General features: G+C 41.1%; 2 protein-coding genes across 3 annotated transcripts in view; one reads left to right on the top strand and one right to left on the bottom strand.

Annotated features, from left to right (window-relative positions):
* LOC110168800 (serine/threonine-protein phosphatase PP1-beta catalytic subunit-like) overlaps positions 1 to 2147 on the top strand; it is a 75350-nt gene extending 73203 nt beyond the window's left edge. Inside the window, exons 7-8 of the mRNA XM_020934289.2 lie at positions 282 to 416; positions 1707 to 2147. Coding sequence (XP_020789948.1) covers positions 282 to 416; positions 1707 to 1811 — 240 coding nt within the window. The 3' untranslated portion in view covers positions 1812 to 2147. The remainder of the gene's footprint in view (positions 1 to 281; positions 417 to 1706) is intronic.
* A 10479-nt stretch (positions 2148 to 12626) lies between these two features.
* On the bottom strand, positions 12627 to 15475 carry LOC129409796 (uncharacterized). Of its 2 annotated transcripts, none has more exons than XM_055156544.1 (2): positions 15324 to 15475; positions 12627 to 13417 (listed from the first exon to the last, which is right to left on the bottom strand). In XM_055156544.1, the coding sequence occupies exon 2, from the start codon at positions 13411 to 13413 to the stop codon at positions 12799 to 12801; it is 615 nt and encodes a 204-aa protein (XP_055012519.1). In that variant the 5' UTR covers positions 13414 to 13417; positions 15324 to 15475; the 3' UTR covers positions 12627 to 12798. The 2 variants fall into 2 exon arrangements, with proteins under 2 accessions (XP_055012519.1, XP_055012520.1); XM_055156545.1 differs by having other exon boundaries at positions 12627 to 13414.
* Between the last annotated feature and the right edge of the window lie 6755 nt (positions 15476 to 22230).

Genomic DNA, 22230 nt, shown 5'->3' with positions numbered 1-22230 from the left:
GCTTGTAAAAAAAAACAAAAACGCATATTAATCATAATTTGTTGAAATGAGTAAAAAAGTAGAAAACTTCAAAAATGCGATGATGCAAACTTGCTCCTTAAACATTTCTGTATAATTTTTTCATCATCGTCTTGACTGTGACTTGTTCAAAAGTCTCTCTGAACCTTAATCTCCTCGTATCTCGCCTCGACAAACCCCTCAGATGATCCGTCGTGTCTTCAGTCCGCTCTGGTCTCTCTGTTCTCGTTGTAAACTCTTGTCTTTGTGTGTGGCGCCCCCAGGTGGTAGAAGACGGTTACGAGTTCTTTGCCAAACGTCAGCTGGTGACGCTTTTCTCGGCCCCAAACTACTGCGGAGAGTTCGATAACGCCGGCGGGATGATGAGCGTGGACGAGACCCTCATGTGCTCCTTCCAGGTGAGTCGCCAGAGAGAAGACGTCAAGACAAAACTACTACTACTACTACTACTACTACTACTCAGTACTACATCTAGATACTTACCTGAAGTAGTGTGGATACTGAAGAAATAATCACATTACGTCACGTCAGTCACATTTCCTGGACACATTTAGAGCGATTTCAGATGGAAACATTAATGAAACCATAGTTTTGTATTGAAAATTACATTTAATTGTTTATTATTATTGTAGTTTCAGAATTGATATTGAAGATCAGAACTGAGTTTAAACTAAAGACACTAAAAGGCCGTAGTAGGAGGAAGATTATTTAGTTGTAAATACTACGACAAAATTAAATGTGAGTCCATTAACAGTTTAAAGCAACAAATTGACACAAAAAAGAAAAAGTTTATTGTATTGTAAATATAATATAATGCTCCTCCATATTTTAAAATCACCCAAATGTACTTTTTTTTTGTACTTTATTCCACCAAGAATCAAGATTTTCATAATAGTTGTTACTGGGAGAGGAGTGAAAATCACTGGGGCATTGACCAAGATGATGTGGACAAATTATATCAAACACCAGTCCAAATATTTACATGTAGTACAGTAGTACAGCAGTACATGTAGTACAGTAGTACAGTAGTACAGCAGTACATGTAGTACAGCAGTACATGTAGTACAGTAGTACAGTAGTACATGTAGTACAGTAGTACATGTAGTACAGTAGTACAGTAGTACAGCAGTACAGTACAGTAGTACATGTAGTACAGCAGTACAGTAGTACAGCAGTACATGTAGTACAGCAGTACAGTAGTACAGCAGTACATGTAGTACAGCAGTACATGTAGTACAGTGGAACAATAATACTTCACTACTTCACTTCTTCACATGTTTTATAGATTTCAGAAGTGTTCGCTCTGCCCCTAGTTCATTTTTTCCATAAATAAAAAAAAAAGAAGAAAAAAGTATATATATATAGTTTGCAGATGGACTCAGGGTTAATGAGCCTTTGTAGAAATATAATTTTATTTAGAATCTGTTTGTGTAACTTTATAAATCACAGATTTATTAAAGGTTCTGTAGAGTCTTGAGTTTTAAATTTACTTTTTGGGTTTAAAACAGTCGCGTTACGCAAACGAGTTGGTGCTTTTAAACTCATTAATATTTTGAACTTTTCTAAATGTCTGTGGAAATATGAATGGAAAATACGAACGGGAAACTTACTTCCAGAACCGGAGCGCGCGCCGTCACTCTTCCTGTTGGGCAAAAATTCCCAATCCTGTTTTCCTCCTCTGTCCCCAGATCCTGAAGCCGTCTGAGAAGAAAGCCAAGTACCAGTACGGAGGGATGAACGCCGGGCGCCCAGTGACCCCGCCCCGCACAGCCCAACCCCCCAAGAAACGATGAACCGACCACGCACACACACACACATAACCCCACACCAGGAGGAGGAGGAGGAGGAGGAGGAGGAAGACACGTCGAAGTCCATCAGTGCAACTTTTTCAAAACAAGTGTTAAGAATGGAATAAACCAGTCTAAGGGTCGTTCTGTTTGCATAGTCCAATGTACTTTTTTTTTTTTTTCTTTTCTTTTTTTGTTTTATTCATTTTCGTTTCGCTTTTATGTGTTTTCTTTGACGACGGAATGACGACTAGTTTACCACAGCGCCCCCTACCTGTACAGACACGAACAGGAGTTGATGACGACTGCTGGGTTTTCAATAAATACAGGGAACAAAACTCATCGCGGCGTTGTGTGTTTTTTTACTTCTTTATTTTTTTATCAGATTTAAATACTGATGGAGCGAGGGATACCAGGACTAAACCAGGTCTAAACCAGGTCTAAACCAGGTCTAAACCAGATCTAAACCAGGTCTAAACCAGATCTAAACCAGATCTAAACCAGATCTAAACCAGGTCTAAACCAGGTCTAAACCAGGTCTAAACCAGGTCTAAACCAGGTCTAAACCAGGACTAAACCAGGTCTAAACCAGGACTAAACCAGGTCTAAACCAGGACTAAAACCAGGACTAAACCAGGTCTAAACCAGATCTAAACCAGATCTAAACCACGTCTAAACCAGGTCTAAACCAGGTCTAAACCAGATCTAAACCAGATCTAAACCAGGTCTAAACCAGGTCTAAACCAGGTCTAAACCAGTCTAAACCAATCTAAACCAGACTAAACCAGGTCTAAACCAGATCTAAACCAGATCTAAACCAGGTCTAAACAGGTCTAAACCAGGTCTAAACCAGGACTAAACCAGGTCTAAACCAGGACTAAACCAGGTCTAAACCAGGACTAAACCAGGTCTAAACCAGGACTAAACCAGGACTAAACCAGGTCTAAACCAGGTCTAAACTAGAGCTAATCCAGTTCTAAACCAGGTCTAAACCAGGTCTAAACCAGGTCTAAACCAGGACTAAACCAGGACTAAACCAGATCTAAACCAGATCAAAACCAGATCTAAACCAGGTCTAAACCAGGACTAAACCAGGTCTAAATTAGAGCTAATCCAGTTCTAAGACAGGTCTAAACCAGGACTAAACCAGGACTAAATTAGGTCTAAACCAGGTCTAAACCAGGTCTAAACCAGGTCTAAACCAGGACTAAACCAGTCTAAACCAGGTCTAAAACCAGGTCTAAACCAGGTCTAAACCAGGTCTAAACCAGGTCTAAACCAGGTCTAAACCAGGACTAAACCAGGTCTAAACTTAGGTCTAAACCAGGACTAAACCAAATCTAAACCAGGTCTAAAACATGACTAAATCAGGTTTAAACTAAGGCTAAACCAGGTCTAAACCAGGTCTAAACCAGATCTAAACTAGGACTAAACTAGACCTAAACCAGGTCTAAACCTGGTCTAAACTAGAGCTAAACCTAAACCAGGACTAAACCGGATCTAAACCAGGTCTAAATTAGGTCTAAACCAGGACTAAACCAGGATCTAAACCAGGTCTAAAACAGGACTAAACCAGGACTAAACTAGGTCTAAACCAGGTCTAAACCAAGGAAAAACCAGGACTAAACCAGGTCTAAATCATGACTGAATCAGGTCTGAAGTAGCTCGGTGTTTGTTCATTGATCTGAAGGTTGGTGGTTCGATTCCAGCTCCCACAGATGAATGGTTAGAAGCATTTAACCTTTTAATATATATTTTTTTAAATTCTGACTTGTTTTGGTGGATAATTTCTGTGCTAAATATTTATCTTAGTGTTTGAAGAGTTCGGTGAGAGTTTGGGGAGGAGGCTGTACTTCTCATTCTGACCACCAGAGGGCGCCCAATGCACATAACACACCTGCAGACGTTTGAACCGTGTTTGTTTTAGATTTATTTTTTATGACTCTCCCAGATCAAATTTTAAACTCGTCCAAGAGCGTTCACATGTGAGAATCCCCAAAAATCACATTTCAGAACATGTTTGTAGAGCTTAAAACGACAAGAAACAAGAAGGACTAAACAAGGATTAAACCAGGACTAAACCAGGACTAAACCAGGTCTAAACCAGGACTAAACCAGGTCTAAACCAGGACTAAAGCAGGACTGAACCAAGACTAAAGCAGGACTAAACCAGGTCTAAACCAGGTCTAAACCAGGACTAAAGCAGGACTGAACCAGGACTAAAGCAGGACTAAACCAGGTCTAAACCAGGACTAAACCAGGTCTAAACCAGGACTAAAGCAGGACTGAAAAGACTAAAGCAGGACTAAACCAGGTCTAAACCAGGACTAAAGCAGGACTGAACCAGGACTAAAGCAGGACTAAACCAGGTCTAAACCAGGACTAAACCAGGACTAAACCAAAGCTGAACCAGGACTAAACCAGGACTTAAGCAGGACTAAACCAGGTCTAAACCAGGTCTAAACCTGGACTAAACCAGGTCTAAACCAGGACTAAACCAGGACTAAACCAGGTCTAAATCAGGTCTAAACCAGGACTAAACCAGGACTGAACAAGGACTAAACCAGGTCTAAATGAGGACTAAAGCAGGACTAAACCAGGACTAAACAAGGACTAAACCAGGTCTAAACCAGGACTAAACCAGGACTAAACCACTAAACGAGGACTAAAGCAGGACTAAAGCAGGTCTAAACGAGGACTAAAGCAGGACTAAAGCAGGACTAAACCAGGACTAAACCAGGACTAAACTAGGACTGAACCAGGACTAAACCAGGACTGAACAAGGACTAAACCAGGTCTAAATGAGGACTAAAGCAGGACTAAAGCAGGACTAAACCAGGACTAAACAAGGACTAAACCAGGTCTAAAACTAACCAGGACTAAACCAGGACTAAACCAGGACTGAACAAGGACTAAACCAGGTCTAAACGAGGACTAAAGCAGGACTAAACCAGGACTAAACAAGGACTAAACAAGGACTAAACCAGGACTGAACAAGGACTAAACCAGGTCTAAAAGAGGACTAAAGCAGGACTAAAGCAGGACTAAACAAGGACTAAACAAGGACTAAACCAGGTCTTAACCAGGACTAAACCAGGACTGAACAAGGACTAAAGCAGGTCTAAACTAGGACTGAACCAGGACTAAACCAGGACTGAACAAGGACTAAACCAAAGCTGAACCAGGACTAAAACAAAACTAAACCAGGTCTAAAGCAGGACTAAAACACAAACATGTCATTTTTCAGGTTTTATTTTGAAATGTATTTAATTATATTGTTGTTGTTTTTTCTTTTTCTTTACATGAAACAAGGAACAAATAAAAAAGAACACAACATAAGCACAAAATAAAAATGAAAAGGCAAAATAATGAATATCCAAACTCTGAACTGTAAAATGAACAAGATTAGACCTGAACTAGTTCAGGATTAATCCAGGACTGGACCAGGACTGGACCAGGACTGTGTTTTCATAATTCAGAGACAAATGTCCAGACACAGACAGAGTTCTGCTTTATCAGGACACAAATACATGACATGTCCATTTAAAGGCCCATTATTTTCTGTCCTTCACAAAGAGGCGTCGGCACCTTGGTCCTTGAATAACCAGTGAATAATTGGACAGGCCCAATAATACGAGTGGAAATTCGACAGTGCCACACCAGCTCCTTCTTTTGGTCGCTGTAGATAAACTTTGCTCAAGCGCAGAGGTTTTTGGTCCCAAATAAAACCAGAGAGAATATGATCTAAAAAAATTGTGAATAAAGATTGTAATGCCCTGAAAAAGAAAACTGAATTTGGGGAAAACATTCATCTTGATCCAGCTTATTTTACCAGCAACTGAAAGATTAAAGGAGACCAGTGTTTAATGTTTTCTTTAAAAAGATCGTCTTCCTTTTTTGTTATGAGTGAATTTGTCTCCAGTGATTTTAAATCAGGGGTGTCAAACTCATTTTGTTCCGGGGGTCGTATCCAACCGACTTTGATCCCAAAGTGTCCGGATCAGAAAACTCATGTCATATAAACCCCAAAAATAACAATAAGCTCAAATATTTGTGCAGAGAAACACAAATCTATTACAGAAATCTGTTTTCTTTTACAAAATATTAGAATATTATGAACAACCTGAAACTTTAAGAAAAATACAATTTCAACACAATGTTTTAACATGTATGTAAATAGGAATAAGTAAATTTTTCTTGTAAAATCCTGCACTCGGCTCCACTTTTCTCATGTTGGACATTTTTCTGATGAGGGTGTCACGATCAACAGTCAAAACGATCGTCCTTTAAGAGCGTTTGGAAAGAGACAAGTCTTCATTTGTGCTGCTCTGGTGGGAGGGGCCACGTACAGAGACGCTGGAGACGCTGCTGTGATAAACACCACAGAAAAATAACAAGATTTTAAATAGAAAATATAATTTAAATATCTTAGTAGAAAATCAGCCGAGGTCTTGGTAAAGGTCTTGGAGGGCCAGATCTGGCCCCCTGGGCCGTATGTTTGACACCCCTGATTTAAAGGTTGTATGGAGGATTTTTTTTTGTTTCAAATTGTCAGTGATAGATTATAGATGCAGTAACCTTGTAATTATGATGACCAAAAAAAAGAGAATAAAAATTCATCAACTCTGGACGTGATGGGGCTAAACATTTGCCAATAGATAACGACACTGCCTCGTTATCTGTGAGCTGACAGGCTGTCAATCAAACTCCCTACGTTTCTAGAGTAACTGACTTGCCTGCGCCGCCGGTACGTGGTTTACGTACGACTGTCACGCAGTCCACAGACGCAAGACGCACAGATGCTGTTTACTCCACCAACGCAACAGTTCTTAGCGGCTTTTTTTGGACCTATATCTTCCTCGCAGTTCGCACAAAGTTTGTTGCAATGGCGACAAGAATCCAGGAGCAGTTCGCCCCAAAAGAAAGTCCGTTTTTGAGGTCGCTGAAAGAAGAAGACAAGGGGAAAAGCAGCGAAGCCAAACTAAGGTGATTCTTGTAGATTCATTCCAGCGATGGTGCGACTGAAGCAGACGCAGGGTCTAAAGACTGACGCACTGGTCCACAAATTACTCCTGGACAGGAAACTTCTGCTTATTATGAAAACGTACTTTATTTCCAAGAGCTACACAAACGTTTTTCATGACACGAATGCGATATCCTATGTCTGAAAACGTCATTTTCAAGGCAAAGAAAGAGTCCGCTTGCTGCTGCGTGTTGTAGTAGTAGCTTCATTCGCACTGAATCTCCGCACACCCTTTCCTGCTCCTCTCCCCGCTCCCCGTTCCGTTCTTCTCCCTGCTCCTCACTTCTTCTCTGCACACCCCCTGCCCCCGCTCCTCACTTCTCCGTCTTGCCTAACCAACAGTGTAGTTAGTTGTTTACAAGTCATGTGCAGGGATGAGGACTTTCTATCATAAGGAGGAGGAGGGAGGAGGTGTTTCTACGTAGGAGCTGTAGGGGAGGGGGGGGGTTTCACGCATGCGCAACATTTGAAAAAGGACAAACAGTCGCTGGATTTCTCGTTCCTTGGAAAATCCTCTATACAACCTTTAAAGGGAAACTGATTCAAAGTGGAGGTCTGAGACTGAGAGTTAAAAATTTTGCTTTTCTGAAGGTTTATTTTATATCCTGAGATGTGAGCAAACTAACACAGTTTTTACATTATTTTCAGAATCTTAACTCTTGCTACACTCACATGTCGGCCGCTGCGTTTGCGACGGCGACAGACTCTACGTGGTTTCTAGGTTTTATAACACATCACTGCTTCAACACAAGGAGCTTTGTTTAAGATGAACGAACTCACAGGAGCAGTACTCCCTGTGCAGGTGACTAAACGCGTCAAAGGACGACTTGAACGGCAACTCTTCTTGATAAAGACTCCAGGCGTAGACACAGGAGTGTTTCAACAACGCGGCGTTGAACCCTGCACCGAGGTTGTTCCTGCAGGAGTCCAGAGGCACGTTGACAAACACGAGCTCCGCGTTGGTCTCACAGCCAATCAGAATGTTGTCGTCACACAGCAGAGTGTTAGCCCCGCCCACCGCCTTCTTCAGCAGGCGCAGGATTCGGTAACAGAGCTGTTTTCTGTATGTAAATATCTCAACGTACAGGCCCAGCAAAGCAGGGAAGGCGGCTTTCCATTCCACTATATCTCCAGTCTTCATAAACATCACAATTATTACAGTTCCCACGATGGCCAATATCACCATGGAGATTGTGAGCATGACCTGTGCACACTGTATCCTGAACCAGACCTTCTTGTGGTGGATCTTGTTGATGTGCTGGATGGCCTGTAGGTGGCGCTCTGGACTCCTGATGATTCCTGTGAGGGTCGAGGGCATCGTGGTCTCATCCCACAGACCACAGTCCCACGGCATCAGTCCGGCCTCGTTCAGACAGGGGAGCACCTGCAGGACCTGAGCAGCATGAGGAGGAACAGCTGCAGGGTCCATTCTGCTGTGAGACAGAGAGCAGAGTCAGAGACTGGGACTAGACCAGGACTGAACCAGGACTGAACCAGGACTGAACCAGGACTGAACCAGGACTAGACCAGGACTGAACCAGGACTAGACCAGTCCTTTATATTACACACATGTTTGAGTTAAGGCCAATTTTCGGTCCAGCGTCAAATCGTCTGCGTCACGACACAGAGAGTCAGCATCGATGCGTACCCCCTACACAGAGCCTCTGCGTCGACTGACGTGCACCTCCGAAATTTTCTAACTACGCGTCAAAACGACGCAGACAGCAGGGGAAGTGACGCAGACGATAAGAGCTGTGATTGGTCCTCGTACCACCTGCTCTGTTTACATTTCCTTTTCTTTCTTTCAGTATATATTGAGAAATAATGTGTTTAATGCAGCTTTGTGCATATGTGTTTACATTTTACAGAAACTAAACTTAAAACTGCATGGCAACTTACATAAACAAAGAGCTCATAAAACAGCTCGCTCCTGGTACGAGGTTCAGCTTCTCTTGGACTTAAAAAGGACACGGACCAGTGGAATATGAGTGTTCTTTCTGTGACAGAGTCACATTGTACTAATGATGAGTCTGTTCTGTGCTTTTATCGCGTAGTGCAGGATTAAGTATAGTTCTGTGTCGACTCAACGCGCACTGCTGCCGTCGCCTTGTCGCCGTCGTTTTTGATTTATGGATCTGCATCAAGGTCTATGCACCGCGAAGTAATTCACTGCCAAAACGCTAGGGGGCGACGACATCTGTCCATTCATATATACGGTCTGTGTGTATGACCCGTGACATATAATTTCTGAAAAGTTTAACATGAATTAGTTCAATTATTAGTCAAGCTCAAAATGCTGCTCCACCTTGTGATGTGCCTTACAGAATAAGAAATACATTAAAATCACATTAAAAACAAATCAAAACATAAATAAGCACCATAAAATTAAAAAGAGAGAGACATTACTTTATTACATAAGTTAGAGTGAAGAGTTCAGAATGAAAACCTTTCAGTCGTCTGCACAGTGAAACAGAACCGTTTTGAGTCTGGATTTAAACAGCGTCAAAGTCGAGTCTCACATGTTCAGACTGTTTCAGGTTTTAGCTGCATGAATCTGAAACTCTCCGTGTCTCCGAGCTCCTCAGAGTGCAGATGGTTCTTGTGTGTGGAGGAAGAAGCTTTCAGAAATATTCGTGTGCATATTTGTCTGTTGTTGAGCATAAAATAAATATTCATAAACTCTGGAATGAGTCCAGTTGAACATAAAATGTGTTCTGTGTATTTCATCCATCAGAATAAGATTTGAAATGTTTCAACATCAAGAATTAAAATCACAAAATCAAAATTTATAAAGACCAAGAATTAAACTGAAAACACTTAATTTACCCAAAAATAAAGGTGGTTTAGGTTTACCTAACTTAAAACTCTACTATTGGGCTGCTCAATTAACAGCAATTGTGACCTGGGTTGCAGGGGACGAGGAGGTAAAATGGATCAAAATAGAACAGGGGGAGGCTAAGGGTGTACAGATGTCCACTCTTCCATTTTTACATATACAATCTGTCAACAAGATGAAAGTTGGGAGTGAGTGGACTAAGCATACCCTAAAAATATGGGATGAAGTAAAAAAGACGCATAAAGATACTGGTTCCTTCTCTAGGGCTATGCCCATAATGGGCAATGTAGATTTCCCACCTTCCGTGTGGGACCAGGGCTTTAGGAGCTGGGCAGCTAAAGGTCTTAACATTCTCAACCAATTGTTTGATGGAACGGATTTCAAATCATTTGCGCAACTTCAGAAACAGTTTAATCTCCCTGCAAGAGATTTATATAGATATCTTCAAATTAGACATTACATTATGAATCATAAAGAATACTATAGCAAGTAAAAACTTTCCATCTAGGAAACATGTTTCACACTTGTACAAAATTCTTTCATCCATTAACTATCAAAACACATATAATGTTAAAGAAAATTGGGAATTGGAATTAAACACTATCATAGAAGAGGTACAGTGGGACAAGATATGTAAGGGCAGTCACAAAGGACTTAACAGTCAAATGTGGAAAGAATTCAATTGGAAAATTATAATACGATTTTTCCATACCCCATTTGTAATTTCTAGATTTGTTAAAGACCATTCAGCAGCATTATGTTGGAGAAAATGTGGAAAAATTGGCGATCACACACACGTCTTTTGGGACTGTCCTGTTATCTTAGAGTATTGGAGGGGGATCAGGGACGAAATCGAGATAATTATGAAGAGAGAAATCCCATCAAATGTTTTCATTTTACTTATTAGATATAATACCAGAAAATTTTAATGCAGACCAAAAGTATATTTTGCATATTTTATTGCTAGTTGCAAAGAAAACTATTACAGCCAATTGGAAACAGGTTTTAGCACCAACTGTAACAGAATGGAGAAACAGGGTTAAACAAGTGTATTTGATGGAAAAATTGACTGCATCTTTACAATTGAAAATGGATTTGTTTATTCAAAGATGGCACCTAGTGCAAACATACTTGGGAGTGTGATTTTATAGACACTTTTTTTTTGTTTTTTTTTTTGTTTGTTTTTGTTTTGTTTAATTATTATTATTATTATTATGGTTACTATTATTGTTATGTGTATGTATGTATGTATATATGTGGGTATGTGTATGTATATATATATATATATATATGTGTATGTATGTATGTATAGGTATATATGTATATATATATATATATATATATATATATATATATATATATATATATATATATTTTTTTTTTTTTTTTAATGTAATTTTTTTTTTTTTATGTACATTTTTTTTTAAAATATATATATTTTTTCTTAATCCTAAATATTATTGCTATTTATTTTATTTATTTATTTATTTATCATTTGGGCTATTATGATTAACTTACAATGCATGTATAAGTAATATTTTATACTCTTGTCTCAGGGAAAGTTGTTATGTTCCTTTGAAAAATAAAATAAAAAGTAAAAAAAAAAATAAAATCAAAAATTTATGATTACGCTTTCTTCAGTACGAATAAGAATTCACAGACGCGACTCTAGTCCTGGTTCAGTCCTGGTTCAGTCCTGGTTCAGTCTGTACTGAACTTATTTTATGCTCAACTACAGACAAATCCAGACAAATTCGTCTATTCCAAAAAAAGTCATGACACTGATGAACCAAGCGCCTGATGATTCTTCTAGAAACTCACTGTTCATCCAATCAAATGTTCTAAGGTTCTGTGGTTTAGTCGACTTTCACACAGCTCAGTTCACGTACAAGGTCAAACAGAGGTAAGTTCCTCTTTCTTTGCGGGCAGGGTTCACTCAGAGAGAAAGTAAATAAGAAAGTAAAGAGAAAGAAAAGCAGATTATTTTACTCAAGTAAGTTAACGTGAGTTTGTGGCTCTGAGTCTCAGACCTGGACTCTAAAAAAAAACTCCAGTTTAAAACAGACACAGGTTTAAATATAAGATTATTCAGCAAAGAAAAAGAACAAAATCCTCTTCTCTTTAAACCGGAAGAGACTAAACCAGAACTCAACCAAGATCAGAACTAAACCAGGACTAAATACAGACTAAACAAACACTCAACTTGGGTTTAAGCAAGGACTAAACCAGGACTAAACCAGGTCTAAAACAAGACTAAAGCATGACTAAATCAAGACAGAACCAGGACAAAACCAAAATTTAAACAGGACTAAACCAGGACTAAACCAAGATTGGAACTAAACCAGGACTAATTAAAGACTCAACTTGGGTTTAAGGAAGGTCTAAACCAAGACTTAAACTATATCTAAACCAGGACTAAACCAAAATTTAAACAGGCCTAAACAAGCACTGAACAAAGACTCAACTTGGGTTTAAACAAGATCTAAACCAGGACTCAACCAGGACTAAACCAGGACCAAACCAGGACCTGTGTGATGTTCGTACCTGTTTGTGGTGAGTCTGAGCAATGACACAGAGAGACAGACGGAGGTTTATAAGAGACAGGAAACCACCTGAGAAGACACCTGACACACAGGGACCAAACCAGGACTAAACCAGAACTAAACCAAGACTAAACCAGGACTAAAAGAGGTTTATAACAGAACTAAATGGGCTACAACACCACCGTGCTTATACAGACAGGCACTAAACCAGGACTAAAGCAGGACTAAAGCAGGACTAAAGCAGGACTAAACCAGGTCATGTTACCCCTCTGTCCCACGGCCTGTTTCACTTTCACACAAAAACAAGGAACAAATAAAACAGAACACAAAATGTTCAAGATTAGACCAGGACTATTCAGGACTAAACCAGGACTGGACCAGGACTGTGTTTTCATAATTCAGAGACAAATGTCCAGACACAGACAGAGTCCTGCTTTATCAGGACACAAATACACCATTATATGTCCAGTGAATGTTTTTTCTTCGTTCTTTCCAGGTGTTTTTAACACATCACAGCTTCAGCACCAGCAGCATTGGTAATGCCGCACAAACTGACAGAAGCAGCACGCCCCCTGCAGGTGACCAGACTCGTCAGAGGGCGACTTGAACGGCATCTTTCCTTGATAAAGACTCCAGGCGTAGACACAGGAGTGTTTCAGCACCGCGGTGTTGAACCCTGCACCGAGGTCGTTCCCTGCAGGCGTCCAGAGGCACGTAGACAAACACGAGCTCCGCGTTGGTCCGACAGCCAATCAGAATGTTGTCGTCACACAGCAGAGTGTTAGCCCCGCCCACCGCCTTCTTCAGCAGGTACATGATTCGGTCAAAGACCTGTTTTCTGTACTTGAATGTCGCTCCGTACAGGACCAGGAAAGCAACGATGATGCCTATGCGTTCTACCAAATCTTTAGTCTCAATTAACATGATTATTCCCATTACAGTTCCCACTATGGTCCCCATCACCATGAAGACTGTGAGTACGGCCTGTTCACTCTCTATCCCGAACCAGTACTTCTTGTGGTGGATCTTGTTGATGTGCTGGATGGCCTGTAGGTGGCGCTCTGGACTGATGATTCCTGTGAGGGTCGAGGGCATCGTGGTCTCATCCCACAGACCACAGTCCCACGGCTTCAGTCCGGCCTCGTTCAGACAGGGGAGCACCTGCAGGACCTGAGGAGCACGAGGAGGAACAGCTGCAGGGTCCATTCTGCTGTGAGACAGAGAGCAGAGTCAGAGACTGGGACTAGACCAGGGCTGAACCAGGACTGAACCAGGACTAGACCAGCCCCACTCCCACACAACAGTCCTTTATATCTATCCAAAAACATGATGCTAAACAATATACTACAACTTCACAATCCTGAAGTGAAACTTATAAAACCTGTTAATGTTTTGTAATATAATAAAACAATAAAGTGTTTTAATAAAAGGAAACATGTTGATCTAAATACTTTTAGCTCTAATGTCATTTGTATCATATTTGATACACAACATTCTGACACCTCTGCTCCATCCATCCATTTTCTTCCTCTTATCCGGGGTCGGGTCGTGGGGGCAACAGTCTAAGCAGGGACTCTCAGACTTCCTCCACCCCAGACACTTCCTCCAGCTCCTTCGGTGTGTCCTGGGTCTTCCCCGGGGCCTCCTCCCAGTGGGACATGAACACCTCCCGAGGGAGACGCCCAGGAGGCATCAGAACAGATGTCCTCCCCTCAGCTGCTCCTCTCGACGTGGAGGAGCAGCGGCTCTACTCCGAGCTCCTCCTGTGTGACTGAGCTCCTCACTCTATCTCTAAGGGAGCGCCCAGACACCCTGAGGAGGAAACTCATTTCGACCTCTTGTATCCACGATACAAGTTCTGCCCCACCCACATAATCAATATTTCTCCTGATAAACCTGTTGTTTACAATTAAATACTCGTCTGCTGCCCCCTAGTGGTCTGTCCATGGTTTTCAGTAAATAACAGAGGAGACATTTTCAAAATGGTTGCATTGGTGGGGGCGACTTTCTCTGTTTTTGGAGAAACAACTTTGTCAATTTTGAAAAGGTTAGTGTAAAAATTGCATACATTTTGTTATTGATTCTCCAATATGAACATTTACGTTCTCAGATTAATCTATGAATCTTCATATTTTTACATCATTTTGTAGAAAAATCATGTTAAAATTGTATCAAATTTGATACAGCAGGTCTTTGTGATTCTGTTCCTCATCATCACTATAATGTATTTTATGATGCAATCTACATAATTCATGCAAATTTAACAACACACAATTTTTTATATTTCATAACTAAGATGTCACCTTAAAAATATGTTTTCAATTATTATTATAATTGTTGCATAATGGTGAAATTTTTATCTTCACATGACTCTATATAAATGAAAGGTGCAGTGGTTTATTTGGTGTAACTGTCCTGTCTCTTCAATTTTCACTCACAAAATCACTAATATTCTATATTTTACTGATTCAGCGCATTTGGAGGATTCACTCATTTATTTTTGACATATATTTATAATAATTTTACACACGTGTACGGTGGGAAATGTGATGTACATCTGTGTTTGACGAGGAAACTGTGACAAAATAAAAATCATCCTGTTCAGACATTTAAAAACAAACATAAGGAAATGTCCAGAAAAGTTTCTCTGAGTTCTAAATGCATGAAAGAGAATTTAGTTTGGTCCTAAAATAAACATGGTTCTATAAAATGGCCGTGAAGGCCCAACGTATCAAATATGATACATTTTTTATTAATGGTCAAAGCTATCTTTTTTTTTTTTTTTTTTTTTTTTTTTTTACATTTGTTGAAATGTGCAATAAAGAGTTAAATATCAAAGAATCAGATTTTTCTCTCTATTATTTCGTGTGTCAGGCTTTAGCTCAGAGAAATAAAACTTCCTGTTTAATGTGACACTGTAAAGCTCAAAAGTTCACGTGAAGGAAAGTGAAAGTGGGGCACAACCGCATGATCCGATTCTCAAGAAAACCACATTAACCTTCTTCTTCTCTATTCTGCTGCTCTCTTCTCCTACAGAGCCTGACGCTGTATTTAAGAACAACACGTGAATGTGATCAGACTCATACAACAGAAAAGAACAAAAATTATTCACAAACCTGGTGTTTTCAAAGGATCAACTCGAAAATGAGACAAACTAAACCAGATCTGAAGGAGCTGCAAGAAACACAAATGTTCAGAGGTGAGTTAAAGTGAGTTTGTGGTTGTGGTCACCAGAGTCTGAGCCTCAGACCTGGACTCTAAAAGAAGAACTGAGAGGTTTGGCCCAGTTTAAAACAGACACAGGTTCATTTGATTTAAATACAAGATTATTCACCAAAGAAAGCACCGAAAAAGAACAAAATCCTCTGTAAACCAAACAAAGACGCTACTTGGGTTTAAGTAAGGTCTAAACCAGGACTAAATAAAGACTAAACCAGGTCTTAACCAGGACTAAACCAAGATTGGAACTAAACCAGGATTAAATAAAGACAAAACCAGGTCTAAACTAGGACTAAACAAACACTCAACTTGGGTTTAAGCAAGGTCTAAACCAGGACTAAACAAGGTCTAAACCAGGACTAAACCAAGATTGGAACTTAACCAGGTCTAAACAAAGACTTAACTTAGGTTTGAGCAAAGTCTAAAGCAGGTCTAAACCAGAATTAAACCAAGACTAAACCAAAACTGGAACTAAACCAGGACTAAACAAAGACAGAACCAGGACAAAACTAAAATTTAAACAGGTCTAAACCAGGACTAAACCAGAACTAAACCAGGACTAAACCAGGACTAAACCAGGTCACATTACCCCTCTGTCCCACGGCCTGTTTCACTTTTTTCTGAAGCCACAGTCGCCCTGAGACAGACAACACAAATGTATTTGTCACACAAACACAAACATGTCATTTTTCAGGTTTTATTTTGAAATGCATTTTTAATTAATTTTATTTCTTCCCCCCACAAAACAAGGAACAAATAAAAAAGAACACAACATAAGCACAAAATAAAAATAAAAAGGCAAAATAATGAATATCCAAACTGAACTGTAAAATGAACAAGATTAGACCTGGACTAGTTCAAGATTAATCCAGAACTGGACCAGGACTGGACCAGGACTGGACCAGGACTGTGTTTTCATAACTCAGTGACAAATGTCCAGACAGAGACAAGAGTCCTGCTTTATCAGGACACAAATACACCATTATATGTCCAGTGAATGTTTCTTTACATTATTTTCAGCCGACTCTTCGTTCTTTCCAGGTGTTTTTTAACACATCACAGCTTCAGCACCAGCAGCAGCAGCACCAGCAGCAATAGTGAAGCCGCACAAACTTACAGAAGCAGCACGCCCCCTGCAGGTGACCAGACTCGTAAGAGGGATATCTTAACGGCCCTTCAGAAAGACACCAGGCGTAGACACAGGAGTGTTTCAGCACCGCGGCGTTGAACCCTGCACCGAGGTCGTCCCTGCAGGCGTCCAGAGGCACGTAGACAAACACGAGCTCCGCGTTGGTCCGACAGCCAATCAGAATGTTGTCGTCACACAGCAGAGTGTTAGCCCCGCCCACCGCCTTCTTCAGCAGGCGCAGGATTCGGTAACAGAGCTGTTTTCTGTACATGAATATCTGTACGTACAGGCCCAGCAAACCAACAATGATCAAAATGCGTCCTAGAAAATCTGTAGCCTCCTTAAAATTTATTATCATTTCTACAGTTCCCATTACGGCCGCTATCACCATGGAGATTGTGAGCATGCCCAGTGCACACTCTGACCTGAACCAGACCTTCTTGCGGTGGATCTTGTTGATGTGCTGGATGGCCTGTAGGTAGCGCTCTGGACTGATGATTCCTGTGAGGGTTGAGGGCATCGTGGTCTCATCCCACAGACCACAGTCCCACGGCTTCAGTCCGGCCTCGTTCAGACAGGGGAGCACCTGCAGGACCTGAGGAGCACGAGGAGGAACAGCTGCAGGGTCCATTCTGCTGTGAGACAGAGAGCAGAGTCAGAGACTGGGACTAGACCAGGACTGAACTGAATTCCTCGTTGTTTGTGGGCAGGGTTCACTCAGAGAGAAAGTAAATAAGAAAGTAAAGAGAAAGAAAAGCAGATTATTTTACTCAAGTAAGTTAACGTGAGTTTGTGGTTCTGAGTCTCAGACCTGGACTCTAAAAAAAACTCCAGTTTAAAACAGACGCAGGTTTAAATACAAAATTCTTCAGCAAAGAAAAAGAACAAAATCCTCTTCTCTTTAAACCAGAAGAGTCTAAACCAGAACTCAACCAAGATCAGAACTAAACCAGGACGAAATACAGACTAAACAAAGACTCAACTTGGTTTTAAGCAAGGACTAAACCAGGACTGAACAAGGACTAAACCAGGACTGAACTAGGACTAAACCAGGTCTAAAACAAGACTAAAGCATGACTAAATCAAGACAGAACCAGGACAAAACCAAAATTTAAACAGGACTAAACCAGGACTAAACCAAGATTGGAACTAAACCAGGACCAAACAAAGACTCAACTTGGGTTTTAGCAAGGTCTAAACCAAACTTAACCAGAACAGGACTTGAACCAGGACTAAACCAGGACTGAACTAGGACTAAACCAGGTCTAAAACAAGACTAAAGATGACTAAATCAAGACAGAACCAGGAAAAACCAAATTTAAACGGACTAAACAGCACTGAACAAAGACTCACTTGGTTTAAAATATCTAAACAGGACTCAACCAGGACTAACAGGACTAAACCAGGACTGTGTGATGTTCNAGGCTCCATTCGCCCATCATCTATCATCATCTATGAAAATATTTTTTTTCATGGTTGGCCAGCAGGGGACGCAAAGAACATTTAAAGGTGCACTATGGGGTCCGGTCAAGAAGTAACGGAGGGAAACAGGCAGATTTTTTACATTCAAACAGCTCTTATTCAGAAACTAGAGAGACTATTGAAATAAGTAAAGTATCAGAATGTAGGAAAGAGTTACACTCCAACAGGGTCAAGTTAAACCTGTGAGATTCTTTCAAGTTGTTGACAAAAAATTTAAAAACTCATGTCGGTAACGGAGGGAATGAAATATGCAGCACTTTTGGGCAATAAATCCAAACAGTGATAACTCTTGGTTCTCACTTACATATCCTTAACAAACTGGTTTGAATATTTGCTTCATATAGTTTTCTACCATATGGTACAAGATTAGGTTGAAAAACCTCTTACTTTTTGAGTCATGAGATTTTTTATTAAGAAATGTCATGGTAACGGAGGGAAAAGTAACGGAGGGAAAATTGTGCAAACAAGTAGAAGGTGCAGGATTTTACATCATTTGTCAACTTTTTTCTTTTGAATACTTTAATATTACTTCAAAATGAAAGGAAACTATTTCTATAAAATATGTCAGTCCTTCCAAGCAAATTTTTTTCATTTTACATAAATAAAAAAACACCTGTACTGCTATTTTTGACTCTTTTTTTTATCCCAGTGAAGCGCTCTACCTCTTTTTCTTCATCTGATACACCATTATATGTCCAGTGAATGTTTTTTTACATTATTTTCAGCCGACAGACTCTTTGTTCTTTCCAGGTGTTTTTAACACATCACAGCTTCAGCACCAGCAGCATTGGTAATGCCGCACAAACTGACAGAAGCAGCACGCCCCCTGCAGGTGACCAGACTCGTCAGAGGGCGACTTGAACGGCATCTTTCCTTGATAAAGACTCCAGGCGTAGACACAGGAGTGTTTCAACACGCGGCGTTGAACCCTGCACCGAGGTCGTCCCTGCAGGCGTCCAGAGGCACGTAGACAAACACGAGCTCCGCGTTGGTCCGACAGCCAATCAGAATGTTGTCGTCACACAGCAGAATGTTAGCCCCGCCCACCGCCTTCTTCAGCAGGCGCAGGATTCGCTTACAGAGCTGTTTTCTGTATGTGAATATCTCAACGTACAGGACCAACAAAACAGCGATGATGATTATGCGTTCTACCCAATCTGTAGTCTCAAGTAACATGATTATCATGAGTGAAGTTCCCACTACGGCTGCTATCATCAGGAAGATTGTGAGTTTGTCCTGTTCAGTCTCTGACCTGAACCTGACCTTCTTGTGGTGGATCTTGTTGATGTGCTGGATGGCCTGTAGGTGGCGCTCTGGACTCCTGATGATTTCTCTGAGGGCCGAGGGCATCGTGGTCTCATCCCACAGACCACAGTCCCACGGCTTCAGTCCGGCCTCGTTCAGACAGGGGAGCACCTGCAGGACCTGAGGAGCACGAGGAGGAACAGCTGCAGGGTCCATTCTGCTGTGAGACAGAGAGCAGAGTCAGAGACTGGGACTAGACCAGGACTGAACTGAATTCCTCGTTGTTTGTGGGCAGGGTTCACTCAGAGAGAAAGTAAATAAGAAAGTAAAGAGAAAGAAAAGCAGATTATTTTACTCAAGTAAGTTAACGTGAGTTTGTGGTTCTGAGTCTCAGACCTGGACTCTAAAAAAAACTAAAACAGAGGCAGGTTTAAAAACAAGATTATTCAGCAAAGAAAAAGAACAAAATCCTCTTCTCTTTAAACCAGAAGAGTCTAAACCAGAACTCAACCAAGATCAGAAATAAACCAGGACTAAACAAAGACCCAACTTGGGTTTAAGCAAGGTCTAAAGCGGGACTAAACCAGGACTAAGCCAGGTCTAAAACAAGACTAAAGCATGACTAAATCAAGACAGAACCAGGACAAAACCAAAATTTAAACAGGACTAAACCAGGACTAAACCAAGATTGGAACTAAACCAGGACTAAACAAAGACTCAACTTGGGTTTTAGCAAGATCTAAACCAAGACTTAAACCAGGACTGAACCAGGACTAAAACAGGAGTGAACCAGGACTAAAACAAGAATAAACAAAGATCAGAACTCAACCAGGTCTACACCGGGACCAAACAAAGACTCAACTTGGGTTTTAGCAAGGTCTAAACAAGGACTAAACCAGGACTAAACCAGGACTAAACCAGGACTAAACTAGGATCTGTGTGATGTTCGTACCTGTTTGTGGTGAGTCTGAGCAATGACACAGAGAGACAGACGGAGGTTTATAAGAGACAGGAAACCACCTGAGAAGACACCTGACACACAGGGACCAAACCAGGACTAAACCAGAACTAAACTAAAACAGGACTAAAGCAGGTCACATTACCCCTCTGTCCCACGGCCTGTTTCACTTTTTGCTGAAGCCACAGTCGCCCTGAGACAGACAACACAACTGTATTTGTCACACAAACACAAACATGTCATTTTTCAGGTTTTATTTTGAAATGCATTTTTAATTTTATTTAATTTTTTTCCCCCACAAAACAAGGAACAAATAAAAAAGAACACAACATAAGCACAAAATAAAAATGAAAAAGCAAAATAATGAATATCTAAAGTCTGAACTGTAAAATGAACAAGATTAGACCTGGACTAGTTCAGGATTAATCCAGGACTGGACCAGGACTGTGTTTTCATAATTCAGAGACAAATGTCCAGACAGAGACAGAGTCCTGCTTTATCAGGACACAAATACACCATTATATTTTTTTAAACAGAAAGTTGCCCAAACTAGAAAATGTAAAAGTGAGCAAAGGTACAAACCCGAGGCCCTCGACTGAATGTATTAAAAGTCTTTTATTACATGAAGGGACGACAACACGTTTGACCAACAAGACGACAAGTCTTCATCAGGGCAAAGTGGTAAAACAAGACACATCAGTGTCATTAAATACAATCAATGATCAATCACATGACAACATCACATGACAACATCACATGACAACATCACATGACGATTGGAAAAACACAACGAGCAACCCCCATTATATGTCCAGTGAATGTTTCTTTACATTATTTTCAGCCGACAGACTCTTCGTTCTTTCCAGGTGTTTTTAACACATCACAGCTTCAGCACCAGCAGCAGCAGCACCAGCAGCATTGGTAATGCCGCACAAACTGACAGAAGCAGCACGCCCCCTGCAGGTGACCAGACTCGTCAGAGGGCGACTTGAACGGCATCTTTCCTTGATAAAGACTCCAGGCGTAGACACAGGAGTGTTTCAGCACCGCAGCGTTGAACCCTGCACCGAGGTCGTCCCTGCAGGCGTCCAGAGGCACGTAGACAAACACGAGCTCCGCGTTGGTCCGACAGCCAATCAGAATGTTGTCGTCACACAGCAGAGTGTTAGCCCCGCCCACCGCCTTCTTCAGCAGGCGCAGGATTCGCTTACAGAGCTGTTTTCTGTACATGAATATCTCAACGTACAGGCCCAGCACACCACCAATGATGCCTATGCATTGTACTGAATCTCTAGTCTCAATTAACTTGATTATCCCCATTACAGTTCCCACTATGGCCAATATCACCATGGAGAATATGACCATGCCCAGTTCAGTCTCTGACCTGAACCAGACCTTCTTGTGCCGTGGATCTTGTTGATGTGCTGGATGGCCTGTAGGTGGCGCTCTGGACTCCTGATGATTCCTGTGAGGGTCGAGGGCATCGTGGTCTCATCCCACAGACCACAGTCCCACGGCTTCAGTCCGGCCTCGTTCAGACAGGGGAGCACCTGCAGGACCTGAGGAGCACGAGGAGGAACAGCTGCAGGGTCCATTCTGCTGTGAGACAGAGAGCAGAGTCAGAGACTGGGATAAGACCAGGACTAAACCAGGACTGAACCAGGACTGAACCAGGACTAGACCAGGACCAGGACTAGACCAGGACTAGACCAGGACTAGACCAGTCCCACTCCCACACAACAGTCCTTTATAACTATCCAAAAACATGATACTAAACAATGTGCTACAACTTCACAATCCTGAAGTGAAACTTATAAAACCTGTTAATGTTTTGTAATATAATAAAACAATAAAGTGTTTTAATAAAAGGAAACATGTTGATCTAAATACTTTTAGCTCTAATGTCATTTGTATCATATTTGATACACAACACTCTGACACCTCTGCTCCATCCATCCATTTCTTCCTCTTATCCGGGGCCGGGTCATGG

The sequence above is a fragment of the Boleophthalmus pectinirostris genome, unplaced genomic scaffold (assembly GCF_026225935.1).
Source record: "Boleophthalmus pectinirostris isolate CB_2022bp ecotype Guang Dong unplaced genomic scaffold, ASM2622593v1 HiC_scaffold_20, whole genome shotgun sequence".
Classification (NCBI taxonomy): Eukaryota; Metazoa; Chordata; class Actinopteri; order Gobiiformes; family Gobiidae; genus Boleophthalmus; species Boleophthalmus pectinirostris.
The sequence above is the reverse complement of the archived record's forward strand: the minus strand, read 5'-3'. Positions and strand labels throughout refer to the sequence as shown.